The sequence below is a fragment of the Helianthus annuus genome, chromosome 9, assembly GCF_002127325.2.
Source record: "Helianthus annuus cultivar XRQ/B chromosome 9, HanXRQr2.0-SUNRISE, whole genome shotgun sequence".
Lineage (NCBI taxonomy): Eukaryota > Viridiplantae > Streptophyta > Magnoliopsida > Asterales > Asteraceae > Helianthus > Helianthus annuus.
In genome coordinates this window covers 128188850-128204384 of record NC_035441.2, presented here as the reverse complement: position 1 = coordinate 128204384, position 15535 = coordinate 128188850, and the positions used below count along the sequence as shown (strand labels likewise).

General features: G+C 36.4%; 1 protein-coding gene across 1 annotated transcript in view; it reads left to right on the top strand.

Annotated features, from left to right (window-relative positions):
• The first annotated feature begins 6971 nt into the window (after positions 1-6971).
• Positions 6972-15535, top strand: part of LOC110878603 (protein ZINC INDUCED FACILITATOR-LIKE 1) — a 55930-nt gene continuing 47366 nt past the window's right edge. The window contains exon 1 of the mRNA XM_022126936.2: positions 6972-7125. Within this exon, the coding sequence (XP_021982628.1) occupies positions 6987-7125 (139 nt within the window). The 5' untranslated portion in view covers positions 6972-6986. The remainder of the gene's footprint in view (positions 7126-15535) is intronic.

Here is a 15535-nt window from a genome sequence, read left to right as displayed (position 1 = left end):
GTTCGATTTTAAGTTTTAAATCGCTCTCTGGAGGGTTATACGCGCTCTGATGCGTAAAAATAACCAGTTTAATCCAACGAATACTCCGGAATAGTGACATAGGCTTAACATACCTTAAATAACCTTTACATAACTTAGAAATAAGTTTTGAAGGCTTTGGTATGGCAAAAACAAGTTAATTCGCTTACAGGGACTAAACTTGACAAACTGCGAAAGTATGCCAATTTGAACTGTAACGAACATTCCGGAACATTTCCATAAGTTAAACATACCATAAATATCCTTTACATGGCTTAGAAATAGGCTTTGAGGTGTTTGGTATGCTAAAACAAACTTTTGGATCATTCAGGGACTAAAAGTGTCAAAAAGTGCACAAGTTTGCACTTTTGCGCATAACTTACGTTCTGAATACATCCGGACATCCAAAAATTTATGTAAGCATCCTTATATTATGCCTTAGTGTTTGGCATGAGAAAAATCCATTCGTCGCGTCATTTGGATCGTCTTTCGCACTTATGCGCATTCCGTCGTAATTAAGCGAACATCGCGATCGTACGGCCAAACGAGCCAACATCCGAAACATTTTTGGGCATGTTTCATGTCCACAATGTTTAGGAATCATTTTGGGGCCTTAAAGATGGCTTTACAGGTCTTAAAAGGGCTGGAAATAGCTTAAAAACGCAACAGGGGCCAAATATGTAAATTCTGCAAGTGGTGCAGATCAGACGGGGCCAGGCGACCCGCGTAAGACCTGCACACACTTTCACGCGGGCCGCGTAAGGATGTCTGACAGAAAGATTTTGCATTTAATGCAAAATCTGGCCTTTCGTTCGATCAAGAGGCGATGCCTTTTCACCCAATGAAGGGCCAAGGGCCAAGTTCAGTGAATTTAACCATTGGACACATGTACGCACGAGATCAAGGCACGATATTCGATAAAACGATCCTAACGGTTCCACTTTTCCTATAAATACCCCCCCCCCATTTGTGTAAAAACCCACAAGAATCAGATCTAAAGCTCTAAGTTGAAACCATTGTTTCATACCTGAGCTATTTGATCTTGATTAGCACTCGGGGACCCTCCGTAAGTCTTCTTTCGCTCTTTTATTCGCTTTTCGAGTCCGAAAGTCAACGTTTTGTTGACTTTCTGCATTGACCAGCTCATGGTCGATGCGAAGTTCCTGGAACTTCATAACGTGAGTGTGATCACGATGGTTATGGTCCATGGTGACCATACCTACTGATCACCACGTTATCTAGGCTCAGTGACGAGTCGTAGTTTCGGCCAAAATGTGCATTCTTGCATATTTTGTAACCAAACTACTCGTGGGCATCAAATCCGTTTGTTTTGATGTCAAACCTGTTTTCTAAACTTAGATAAGCATGTTCTAACATGCTTAGCTCGTCACGTTTAGTATAGTGCTTATATAGGGTCGTAAGGTAAGCGATCTAAACCATCGCTTATACTTTCGAACCCGACCCATTTGGTCGATCCTTAGGATCCGACCAAACATATTAGGTGACCATAGCTATAACCTTCCGAGGTTATACCTAGTGGTCGCGATGTTAGGCGTTTCGAACGCATTCTACGCGAACGACGCGTAAGGTAGCATAAGCTACCTAAACGGGTCGTGGTGGACCGTAAGCACTTAGGTTAAGTTTCATTTTAGTATGTAGGCTTTGCTAAACCATACTACACGAGTCTCCATACTCGTTTGGTTTACGAACCCGCGTACTATCCGATCCTTCCGATTTGGTCCGGTATATTAACATAGCTACCTATTAGGTGCCGTTTGATATCCCGTGATCTTTAGCATTATCTGGTTATTATACAAGAACTCCAAAGCAATCTCAGGTGAGTACATTGAACCCCTCTTTTACTGTTTTCCAAACTGTTTTGGGGTGAAGCATGTGTACCTATCTGTTATTTTCATGATTTCAAAGTATAATTGATTATGCATGTTAGTATTTATCTTTTGACAAACTAAATGACTATCTATGGTTTAAACACTGATTTCTCAAAGATTACAAAAGTAATTGTTGGAATAGTACTTATTTTGTTCACCAGACCGATTGGCAGTATGATATAGCGCTATAGGACTAGACACCCCATTCCTGTTGTCATGGAATGTCTGAAACCAATTTGTTTCTCCATCCAAATAGGGATTTCCTTTGTGGTATCCTTATAGTCTCAAAGGTGTAGTTTGATGCACTAGGTCTGAATGAATTCTTAAATCGCACCTTTAAAGTATATTTTGATATATTCCCAAAAAGTATAGTTTGATATACTCTCATGTGTGGTATTGTACAGAACCAACATATATTTTGTAATCATCCAAAGCATATTTTGATATGTTATTTACAAACCAAGACATAGTTTAATATGTTATTTATCACATCCAAAGCATATTCTGATATATTACTTACAAAACTAAAACATAGTTTAAATGTGTTATTTATAAATCCAAGGTATACTTGTAATATACTACTGAAAACGATTATTTTGAACAACTAAAGTATATTTAATATACTATCTATCAAACGATTTGGTTTTGGTTAGTGTTTAGATAACGGAACGAGTGTAATGTGATGAAAACATGGTAGATATGTCGCTGGTACTTCTTATATATAAGTGTTTTCATTGCATTACATACCGTTGCGTTATTTAGTACATTTGGGTTAACAATATTGGAACTGAAAATATATTTTAATATATTACTTATTCAACTTTCTTAAAACCAAAGTATATTTTATATATACCATAAACGTTTTATCCAAAACATTGTTTTTCAAACAACTTAACTTATATAAACTCATTTTTCATGGTTATTCATTTAACCATACATTATTCTCTTATTTATACATATCATCTGATCTTATCGTTTTTCAAACGATTTACAAGACAAAGCAAATTACAAGGTTCATGACTGACTGTTACTAAACATTTTCTCTAACATAAGTCATGAATTCCGTTTTCACAAAACCAATGTATCTCACAGGCATTTTTATGCTGACGTACCTATTTTTACACATGTTTCAGGTGCTGTCTTGAGATGATTGTTGATACATGCTACATTTAGGATGGACTCGTGCCTTAGCAACTTTAAAACTTGGAAGATCATAGTTGTACTTATGTGATTGTGATAGAACAACGAGTTCATTTAATCAATAAAATAATATTTAAATTTCCATGTGTTATGAAACAATGATTCTGTCCCAACACTCCCCGACGTTTCCGCCACGTTTTGTATGTTCTACGTGGTCGGGGTGTGACATCCAAGGATTAAAAATATAAAAGAATCCCAAAATTTTGCTCCTGGAGGTCCCTTGTGGACCGTAAGGCTTAGCCCTTACGGTCCGCAAGGGAGTCTTAATATTTTTGGGCACCAAAGGTCCTTATGGACCGTAAGGCACCACTCTTACGGTCTGTAAGGGGGTGCCAGAGACAACAAGTTGCCAGAGGTCCGTATGGACCGTAAGGCACCATTCTTGCAGTCCGTAAGGGGTGCAAGTGATAGAAAGATGGAAGCTAGCCTGCCTTGGCTGCCAAGCTACTACCTACTCCGATTCTTGCCACTTATCACCTCCATTCAACACCTGGATGGACACTAAGCATGTCCATAACACCAGGTGGGACACTAGGCTTGATTTGAGGACCTCTTGAGTAGTATAAATGGATGTTCTTAGTGTCCATAACACTCACATCTTCTCAATTCACTCTAATCACTCACTTGGAGAAATCCCTGAAGTTTGGAGCTGCTCTCTAGTGCTCTTAAGCGTTCCTCTCCTCTAGTAAGTCTTCTCCTTGTTCAATTTCATTTATTTTAGCTAGTAATTAACTAAAAGTTAAATAGTTTGACTTTCTGTTTGACTTTCAGTTCTGACCAATATGGTCAAGTCAAAGTTCAATCCAAAATTTTCTACGTGATCATAATAATGATGGTGTGATCCCTCTATGATCATACCCTCGGATCATCACGTTTACTAGTCGAATTAACGAGTCAAGCATGTTACTTAAAAAGTAAAAAATGCAACAATTTGCATAGATCGCATAAATGAGTTTCTAAGCTTATAACTCACTTGTTTTGACACTTAAACAGAATATATAACTTATATAAACATGTATTAGCATGCCCAACTCGTCCTATTCGGTTTAAAACTTCATTCTGTGTCAAAAGTCAAGCAGTGTGACTTCTGCTTTGACTTTTGATTCTGACCCGTTTAGTCAACGTTAGCATCTGATTAAACTTGAGATTATGACCATATTATCATAGAGTATAACCATCTGAAGTTATACCTATTGGTCATGTTGTTTGGTAGGTCCAATGACAAGTCTTGTAAATATATAATAAAAAGGACAACTATGCTCTTTTTCGTCAAAATGACTAAACAAATGGTTTTAAGCCAAACTAATCAACATTCTAACTTTCAAACAAAATGTGTAATGTTATAAAATATATTTTGACGCCCCGGACTTGTCTTAGACCCAACCGACCTTCCGAACCCGCTTTTACGTGCATAACCAGTTATACTAACCTAGTTTGTATAAAATAGGTGTATTGGGTCTAATCAAGTCAAAATTATTTCAAAATAGGATGTGTGGTTATATAACCTTTATCAAATGAGTCATTGCACTCGGATAGGTATAAATAACATTCTATCTGGTCTACGCCTAATCTAGCGAAACCAAATCTATTCTTAAGTAACGGGTCATGTCTAAGAAACTAACCTATGACTCGTATACATTCTGACAGATAACTAATTCTGTTCATTCCGGACTTTAGAACCCCCCCCCCCCCAGATAATCGGACTTGGGTCAATAATACTTTGATTTGCTACTTTTGCTAAATTAAAACTGTTATCGGTTGGAAGCTAGTAAGAGGTAAATACTCTAACTTATTTTGTTTTTAAACTTGGGGTATGGAAAATATGCCACTTGGAGCGGGTATTATATAAATGAGCCTTGTGATTGCATATAAATATAAGAACTCGATTTAATCCGTAGTACTTGATAACTGAAACGATTGGGGGTTAAGGGTACCGAGTCCGGGCGTTCCAACTCATGAACTATTACGGTCATACTAACTAACGCGTTGGGGTAGGCATACTGACTATAAGACGCGTTATTAAACTTTGGTGTGTACCTTAATCATTATAGCCCTGAAAATGACCGACATTGATTTCTGGTTCTGGTTCTCGATTGAATGACAAGTATTGTAAATCTGGTGACAAGATAAAATCCCAAGAAATATTAAATGATTACCTACGAGTTTTCTCTATCTATGAAACTCTTTTTGAAAAACGATTTTCAAAACGAGTCAGTTAATTATATTTACCAGCAAAGCTGACGTATTTTCAAAAAATTGAACCACAGGTACGAACCTTGATATTAGGCTGGGAATCCGGATCGGCTATGAAAAATGCTATGGAATTTGCAACTCCTCAGCTTAAGGCCTATGATGTCTAAAGCTCTTTTTATTTCGATCCTGCATGTGGGCTTACACTTGAACGGTTGTATAAATTTTATATATATTCAAGCTTTTATTGAATTGAGTATTTTTACTCAAATACTTCTGCTGCATATAAATTGTGATATTGTTATCCGATCGTCATGCTTAAACCCTACCCATCCAGGCCCACCAGAAATCAGGGTGTGACATTAATGTTGACTGGTCTCTGATCTTTAGCTTTGACTTGTTGACCGGTTGACCAACACTTTATCAATCCAACACTTTGTATTCTGTCTTCCAGTTGATGCAACAGTTCTTGTATCAGCAGTTTTGGTTGTTTGTTAGAAAAGTATTCAAAAGGGAAACTTCATGACACTTGATTATACTTCAACTTATTTCATCAGGCTGGGAACAAAGTTCCTTTAGGTTTTGGCTTTAATTATCATCAAATCTTATATAACCCAACAGGGTTTGGTGGACCCTATGATGGTTATATAATCCAATTTCAAGTTATTTTTTTATTAGTATAAAATATATATTAATACTTCATTATTTATATAAATATAAAAGAATAATGAGATTTATCTTGATTTATCGTTCGGTAGTTAAAGCTAAAGCGATTGTTACTGTAACGAACAATTTTGGTTGCAAAAGCGATTGTTGATACCATAACGAACAAAATCGAAGCGATTATAGATAATGTAACGGGTGTCAATATTGCTATAGTGAGTGTCGGTACCATAGCAATAGCATGACGAACCGATTCCTACAGTAATTGTTTTCGATCGATGTAAATCACGTGTTAATATTCTTTTAACTATATCGCGACTCTATCTATTTATTTATTTTTCCTGATTCGTTTTTCATAACGAGTGTTGTTATCGTAACAAAATGAACTAATACTAATCAAATTTCCGTCGTGTAAAACTGAAAATCGTTGGTTTGATACCACTAGTATAATAATATACGCCTAGGTTAAAAGAAAACAAAAAAAGAATGGGCATGCGAATATGGAACAAACATGTCTATTAAAGCAAAGTGTGATTATATAAAAAGTTCATTTGAGTGGACTGTAAATAGAAATTAGTGGAAACACCTTTATTTGGTTCTAAATATAGAATATATATTGTTATATATATTCCATACACGCATTTCACGTTCATGCCGAAAAGTGACACTTAGATCTCAAAACACGTTTTCAGAAGTGGATCGGTTGCCAATATGGGGCTAACCCATTTGGTAGAGGCATTACTTCTTAAAGAAGAGGTCTCAGATTCAAACCTGGGCATAGGCGATTAATTTAGAATTATTGGTGTAATAGAGTAGAAGAAAGAGTTGCCATTCAAAAAAATAAAAATCTTGGGTTCGCCACTGTTTGTTACTGTTTCATTCTTTATAAGGACCAAAGTTATAATAATCAGAAGAGAAAAGCTAAAAGCATAACAGTAAGTAACTGAGGGACTACTATTGTATTTTATTCTTGCTATATAATTGATCAAATCTCTGTTTCTTGTTGCCAAAAGTTTGGATTTAAAAATGGCGATAAACGATGAGCTTTTGGAGCAAGAATACCATGAGAATTGCCCTGGTTGTAAAGTGGATCGTAATAAACGGATCCAAACTGGGTTACCCATCAAAGAGCTCTTTTTTCTGTGGGTGGTGGTGCTTTGTGTTGGTGAGTATATTATTTATTTTATTGCTTAATCATCTATTCATCTTGAGTTCATCATCTTATTATAATATTAATGTTTATTAATATTTTATTATAAAATGTTATTTTTCTTAAAGGTGACCAAAACGTTATTTTGTTGATACAATTAAATCAAGTTGTATACAGATTGGTTTCTTTAGTTACTTTATATAGACCCAGATTAACTTCAGGAAGGTTCTTTCTTTGTTAACATAAAAGAAGTCATACTTAGTAAAGGTATTTATTTATTATCTGTAACATTTTTGAACTCATATGAACATTACGTTAATCAGCTAAGCTTTTTATCTCCTTTCGCATTGATTTATATCTTCTGGTTAATTAGTTAAAGGTAGACAAGTTGCTAAACAATGTTGCATAATATTTTACCATCACTGAGCTTGTACATATTAGGGGTGTTCCGGATTCGAAAAATTCGAAATTCGACTCGATTCGAATTCGAGTTGATTCGTATTCGAGTCCAGTAATCGAATTAGAATTGAATACGAATTTATGATTTTGAATTCGATTCGATTCGAAATTTGAATTCAATTTATATATAATTTTTTAATATATGTATATACACACACATATAACTTCGAAACTTGGCCAAAGTATGAACCACCTCCATAAATGATAAGTTTATTATTCATAACATTACCAAACCTACTGACAAATAGTATATGCTACTTATTTCTAAATTTTTATCTAACTTAAATCGCTACCAGTAAACAATCTATCTTTTATTTTTTTTTGTGTTTTGACATATTGATAGTTAATTAATTTTGCAGGTTATTAAATTTTATGTTGAATATAATTAGTTTGTAGTACTTTTAAAAAATGAAAGTAAAATAATTTATTGTTTAGGGTGAACTTGAATTAAATCGAATTTATTCGAATTCGGTTCGAATTCGAGTTTCAAATATTAATCGAATCAAATCGAATATGAATTCAGGTAAAAAAATTAAAAATTTGATTCGAATAATTCGAAAACTGTTTATTCGATGAACACCCCAAATACATATGCAATCCTTCACAAAACCAAGTATGGACAATAACAGTAATAAATCAGAATAATCTAACATCTAATATTTACAAAAGTAATCACGAGCTAGTGCTTTTTAAACTAATTAGGTCAAAAATCTTTACAATAGTCTGGGCCTAAAAATACGAGAGAAAAGAACATAATGTGAAGGACTCTGTTCTAAAACAAAGGTGTAACGTGTAGGAATCTATTCTATGAAAAGGGTTATTCCACATCCATGCTATATGAAAATTGAAGATATTGAGTTAGCTATAAAAGATGGGAGATATTGGTAGGAAACACTCTCATATCGGTGTTGCTCGAATCCAAAGAGAAGAGGGAAGCTCTCAATTGTTGACTGATATAGAGAATGAACTTTCTAATGGGGTTGAATTTTTAATTGAGAAAAAACTAGTTCTAGGGTTACACAAGGAGGGTGTTTATATAGAATACCATATTACACATTTAGCCCCTATACTACGACTTACTGCCTTCTTTCCGACACTCCCCTCAAGTTGAGTAGTGGGGTCCCTAATACTTAACTTGCTCAAGCAGCTACTAAACATGTATCCGTTGACGGCTTTTGTAAAAATATCTGCGAGTTGATCTTTTGACGATACATATGGGAGCTCTATGATTCCTTCCTCCAGTTTCTCCTTGATGAAATGTCAGTCTACCTCCACATGTTTTGTTCGATCATGTTGGACTGGATTTTCTGAGATATGTATAGCAGCTTTATTATCGCACATGATTTTGGTTGCTGCAGTGGGAGGAAAGCCAGTCTCAGTTAGAAGCTTGCGTATCCATAGAATTTCTGCTAGGCCACGTGCAACCCATCGGAATTCGGTTTCTACACTAGATAGGGTGACTACTTTTTGTTTTTTGCTTCTCTAGGTGACTAGATTTCCTCCGACCATGGTAAAGTATCCTGAGGTTGACCTTCTCGTTCCTTTATCCCATGCCCAGTCGGCGTCTGTATAAACTTGGATTTCTAAGTGCCCATTTGGTTTGAAAAGTATACCATGACCTGTTGTTCCTTTGAGATACCTGATGATTCTTAAAACTGCTTCTATGTGACTTGTTTGGGGCTGGTGCATAAACTGGCTCACTACTACTACTGCATAAGCTATATCTGGGCGAGAGTGGGAGAGGTATATTAGTTTTCCCACCATTCGTTGATATCTCTCTTCATCTGCTAGTTCTGCTCCATCTTCCATGTGTAGGCCGTGGTTAACCACCATTGGGGTGTCTGCAGGTTTGCACTTAATCATTCCGGTTTTGGCTAAGAGGTCTGCAGGTTTGCACTCAATCATTCCGGTTTCGGCTAAGAGATCAAGAATATATTTCTTCTGACAAATAAAAATCCCTTGTTTAGATTTTAGAACTTCAATTCCAAGGAAATATTTTAATCTTCCGAGGTCTTTCATCTCGAACTCCGAAAAAATTTATCTCTTAACATTGACATTTCCTCTTCATCGTTCACTGTAAGTATCATGTTATCAACGTAGATAATTAAGCAGGTCACAAGATTGCCCCTTCGTTTAAAAAATAGAGTATGGTCAGAATTGCTTTGTTTGAAGCCATATTTCTTCATAGCAAGGGTAAACCTCCCAAACCAAGCTCTAGAAGACTGCTTGAGCCCATACAGAGATTTCTTTAACCGACATATTTCTCCAGCCTTGAAATTCTCATTGAATCCCGGTGGGGCATCCATATAGACCTCCTCGTTCAGTTCTCTATGTAGGAAGGCATTTTTCACATCAAATTGATGAAGAGACCAACCTTTATTGGCGGCTATTGAAAAAAGAACTCTGATTGTGCCGATTTTGGCTACTAGGGAGAAGGTTTCAGAGTAATCAATTCCGTAAGTTTGAGTATACCCCTTTGTAACCAGTCGTGCTTTGTATCTTTCAATTGTGCCAGGCCTATGTTTGATTGAAAACACCCAAATACATCCCACTGTTTTCTTTCCTGGTGGAAGAGTACATTTCTCCCATGTGTTATTCTTCTTGAGTGCTTCCATTTCTGTCTCCATGGCCTTTTTCCACTCTTTTGACTTCAAGGCTTCTTGTGTTGTAGATGGCATTTGTTCAGAGCACAAGGCAGTGGCAAATGCTTTAGCTTCCTTAGACAGATTCCTAGTGGCAATGTTTGTCACAGGGTATCTAGACCTTGGAGCCACCTTTTCTGGTGAGTATATCTTGGGAGGAACTCCTCTATTTTCTCTTGGAGGGAGAAAGTATCTTCTGGTTGTCTCTGCTGCAACTGGTTCAACCTTTTCAACATCTGGTTCAACCTGTTCAACATCTGGTTCAACATGTTCTGTATGTTCTGTTGTTGCCGGTTCTATGTGTTCCCATGTTATCTCATAGTTATAAGACATAGAACATTCAGGATTCTCAGTATTTCTTACCTCTGGTATCAAGTTGGATGGAGTTTCTTCAGTGGTACTGTGCTCCACAGATTGTGTGGCTATGTTTGAAGGTGATTGACTCGAAGTACTGTGATAGTCTTCTGTTGTTACTTCTTCAGATGATGGAAGTTGAGTTAGCCAACTCATAGTGTCTATACATTCGTTCTCCCCCGACCACTAAGTTGGGTGTTATAAAAATATTTTGTTTCAAGAAAGTCACAATTCATTGTGGTGAACATGTGACGAGTTTTTGGATTATAACACCGGTAACCTATTTGATCGATCCCATAGCCGACAAATACACATTTCTCAGCACATGGGCCAAGTTTGTTTCTGTTGGTTTTTAGTATGTGGACAAATGTTGTACAACCGAAGATTCAAGGTTCAAGTGTAAGTGGATGGGGAATACTGGCAAACATAGATAGGTAATCTAGGGGAGTCTTAAACTTAAGAGCTTTGGTGGGAAGCCGATTTAGGAGATACACAGAGGTTGCAACCGCCTCCGGCCAGAAAGATGTAGGTACATGAGATTCAATTAGAAGAGCTCGAGTCATTTCAAGAGGTTTGATGAACTAATCCTTTGATTTTAAAGAAATGTTTCATGGATGTATTGACAAATCCCCCCCCCCCCCCACATTGTCGGACCGAAGGATTTGGATTTCCCTTTTGAACTGAGTGTGAATCATAGCATAAAATGCGATAAATTTCTCATAAACTTCAGATTTTTTTTTTTTTTTAAAATATACCCATGTCATGTGACTGCAATCATCCACGAATAGTAGAAAGTACCGAAAACTCTGCCCCCCATAAAAGGAGCAGGACCCCACAATCTATTTTACCATGGTTGTCGATGGCTTTTAGTGAAAAAGGTAAATCAACTTTCGTATTGCTAGGTTTAAATGGTTGTCGATGGCTTTTGGCAAGAAAACAGGTTTCACAATCTATTTTACCATTTGAAGGGAAGAGTTTTGGAAACAAAAGATGCGAATAACCACTGGATGGGTGTCCCAAACGTCTATGCCATAGCCAAGCTTCTCGGTTTTCGTTCCATGTGCCAACATCACAGTACCATGTTGAGCCACTTCATCCACGTAGTATAATCCTTGGCGCTCAGTGCCATGTCCAATAATCACACACGTCCTGATATCCTGTAAGAGGCAAAAGGTAGGGTGCATTAGTACCACGCAATTTAATTCTTTGGTAATATGACTAATTGAGAGCAATTTTTGTGATAATGACGGAACATAAAGGCAATTTGATAATTTCATAGTTGGTGAAATTTCAATTGTTCCTCCTCCTTTCAGTTGCATTGTTCCGTTGTTCGCGGCATGAATTTGAGCCTTTTGAGGGTTGGTCATTGAACACATGTCCAACGGTTCAAACATCATGTTGTTAGTGGCACCAGAATCAAATATTCATGATCTGTTTTTTTCATGATTGATTGCCATATTAACTTTTCTGACACGGAGTTTTTTTTTTTTGAACTAAAAACGCTGTCTATTACCGGAAAAAATAACTGACCAGCGTATTTCTCAAATACGCTGGACACTTGAACTCACGTTTAAGGTTAAAAGCTGCCGGAAATGTTAAATACGCCGGGAACCATAGATAAGTTATCTTAAGGTCGCCCAAATACGCTGGCAATCTACAAGAAAAAGAAACTTGGAATAACAACGCTAGGTAGCGAAGTTATCTTACCGACATATTTATCAAATACGTCGGGCAACTTGAACTCGCATTCAAGATTTGAGATACCGCAGAACAAATCCGCTAGCTTAAAAACGGTCCAAAAGACTTCAGTAAATCCGCCAGATTAAACGGCGGCTAGGGTTTCCTGGAGGTACAGATTAAACGGGAGAAACAACGATGAACAACTGGTTAAACAGCGACCAAGTTAAATCCGCCCAGAACCTCGATAGATCAATGATGAACAACCGATGAACAACTTCAACACAGCTGATGAACAACTTCAAAAAACAAATCCGCCCGGCGACTAGGGTTTCTTGCAGCGGCAGCTAGGGTTTCTTATAGCGGCGGTGGTGGAGATAGATTGGATTCTTGGAGTTTGATCAGATAGATTTTTGGAGTTGATTATGGTTTTGGTTTTGGGTTTTTCTGGTTTGATTTTGGTTTTGTTGATTGTAGATGATGAACAAAGTGTTCACGGATCAGAAACACCACTCTGATACCATGTTGACTGGTATAGAGAATGAACTTTGTAACGGGGTTGAATTTTTAATTGAGAAAAAACTAGTTCTAGGGTTATACAATGAGGGTGTTTATATAGAACACCATATTACATATCTAGCCCCTATACTACGACTTATTGCCTTCTTTCCGACATCTATAAATGAGAACTCCCTCAATTAAACTAAACAATTTAATTGGGCCCTTCAAGTACAATTTGTTCCATTTAGTTCTTTTGACACATATTTTTTAGCTGCTTAAATTACATCAAATCCGTCTTTGACGGGTCTTTAACTTCAATGGTTTTGACAATTGGATCCAACACTCCACATATGCTTATTTGGCCCTATTGTGGCTTGATGAGTCACGAGCATTCTTGAATTTTAATAGAGCCAAGCATGAGCTTGAAATTTTGGCTCCTCAAATTTGTCGAGCCCCAGCTTAAGCTCATGCTGCCTCGGCTTGCCTGGTAAGCAGGCCAGTAGAGCGTCAATCCAGTAGAGCGTCAAATTTATAAGACATATTTTATAGTATATAGCAAACTTTTGTTTTACCAGATTCACTTTCAAATCTGAGATCAGATTGGATGACTAATGAGGGAGAGAACTAAAACACTAGTGATAAATGGATTTTTTTTATGTATAGGGAGTTGATGCCATAGTGATAAATAATATCTTTTATTATACACAGTAACTCTTAAAAATCCTTTTATATACATATATTACAATTTCAACTAGATAATTATAACAGTATATATATGAATATACTAATCTATATCTATATCTATGAAAACTCATCTAAATTAAGAAAACCATGAATACTCTTGTATACCTCCATATGTAACACTTTGTAACACAATGTATTTTATTATAAAACTTTTAGGGGGTCAGTTGCAATTATCAATGTTCTATCATAATTTTAGTAGCATCAATTTTTCTTTTTTCAGTGTCATTTTTCTCAGAAAAGGAAAAATATATATCAATATTATTGTCAAAATTAAAGATAATAAGGGTCTCGATTTTATGATCTATCTATTTTTATTCTAGTTATAAATTACTTAAAATTTACTTAAATAATGATGAAACAAGATTAAACTTAAGCAAATATTGAAGTTGGTCAAGGCCAATAGGTGATGCTAAATCTTAGATGCATCCATGTTGCTAAGCATCAAACAGTACATCTAGAAACATAATCAGTCAATAGCAGTTGCAGGGGCGCAACATAGTGGGGGCGGGAGGGGTTGTCGCTCGGTAGTGGAGAGTACGTAGTTTTCGTATAGAAACTTTTGGGTATATACGTTTTCGACCCCCGTTTTTATAGAAATTTTTGGGTATATATGTTTTCGACCATCCGATCGGAAATCTCAAGCTTCGCCACTGAGCAACTAGACGTACGTTGAGGTCTGATTAAGTGCCAACCTGTTTAAATTGAGAATGTGAAAGATTTCTTTTCTTCTGGTAATAGTAGAACAAGATACAAGATACAATATATAGAAAATACATTTACACTTTAACTACCTAAAGAATATCATAATAACACTAATAATAAATCTCATATATTATCTAACATCCCCCTGTAAGCTGAACGGTAGTGGTCCGATGCGAAGCATGTGTCTAAAAACATTAAACTGAGAACTTGGAAGACTTTTTGTGAAGATATCAGCCCCTGAAGCTTGGTTGGAACAAATTTAGTAGCCAGATGACCAGCAGTCACTAATTCACGTAAAAATGATAATCAAGAGCTATGTGTTTAGCGCGTTTATGAGCAACGGGATTTTGAGTTAGAAAAATAGCACTTTGATTATCACCAAGAATAGTTGGTCTTTCTGGAGGAAGCGCATGAAGTTCTTGAAGAAGATGAGTTATCCATTCAATTTCCGAAGCAGTGTTAGCATAGCCCATTACTCGGACACGCAGCTGGATCTGGCGACGGTAGGTTGTTTCTTACCACTCCAAGAAATCAGATTACCCCCTAAAAATATAGAGTAACCATAAGTGGATCGGCGAGTCTCTAAGCAACGAGCCCAATCAATATCAGAGTAGCCAAGCAATGAGGTAGAAGTGGGATGACTATAATGTAATCCAAAGGCTATAGTACTCTTGAGAGATCGTAAAATCCTCTTATACCATGTTTGAATTGAGAATGTGAAAGATTTCTTTTCTTCTCGTGATAATAGAACAAGATACAAGATACAATATATAGAAAATACATTTACACTTTAACTACCTAAAGAATATCATAATAACACTAATAATAAATCTCATATATTTTCAAACACAACCCATTTATAGAAATAGCCTGAGTTATCATCAGGCATTAGTTGTAATCTTCATACGTGTGCTTATAGAAACAACAATCTAAGATCCTAAAACGACCAAGAACTTCATCTAGCCAGCACGAAATTACTAGTCAATCGGAATTTGTTGGTTGATCAGTATGAAAGTGATGGCCTATGTAACATTAACACTTGTTTTCATATACGCTCCTGCCACATCTTGATCAGATTTTTTTTTCTTTTTTTTTTTTTTTTGCCAAACCGCGTTACCAACAGTTAACAATATATGGATTGTAGTGCTCTGTGTTAGTAATCAACTATTTATGTGGGCTATAAATTGGACTTGGGTTATTTGCTAAACGTATTCAGGTGGGTCAACCCGAACTACAAGTAGGAGGGGCTAAATCACAAGAAGTAGCTTGATCCACTCGTTAACTAGTTTGGAGGTTACCATGTTTTAGCATGGAGTTATGACTTGACTTTAACACTTGAAGTAATG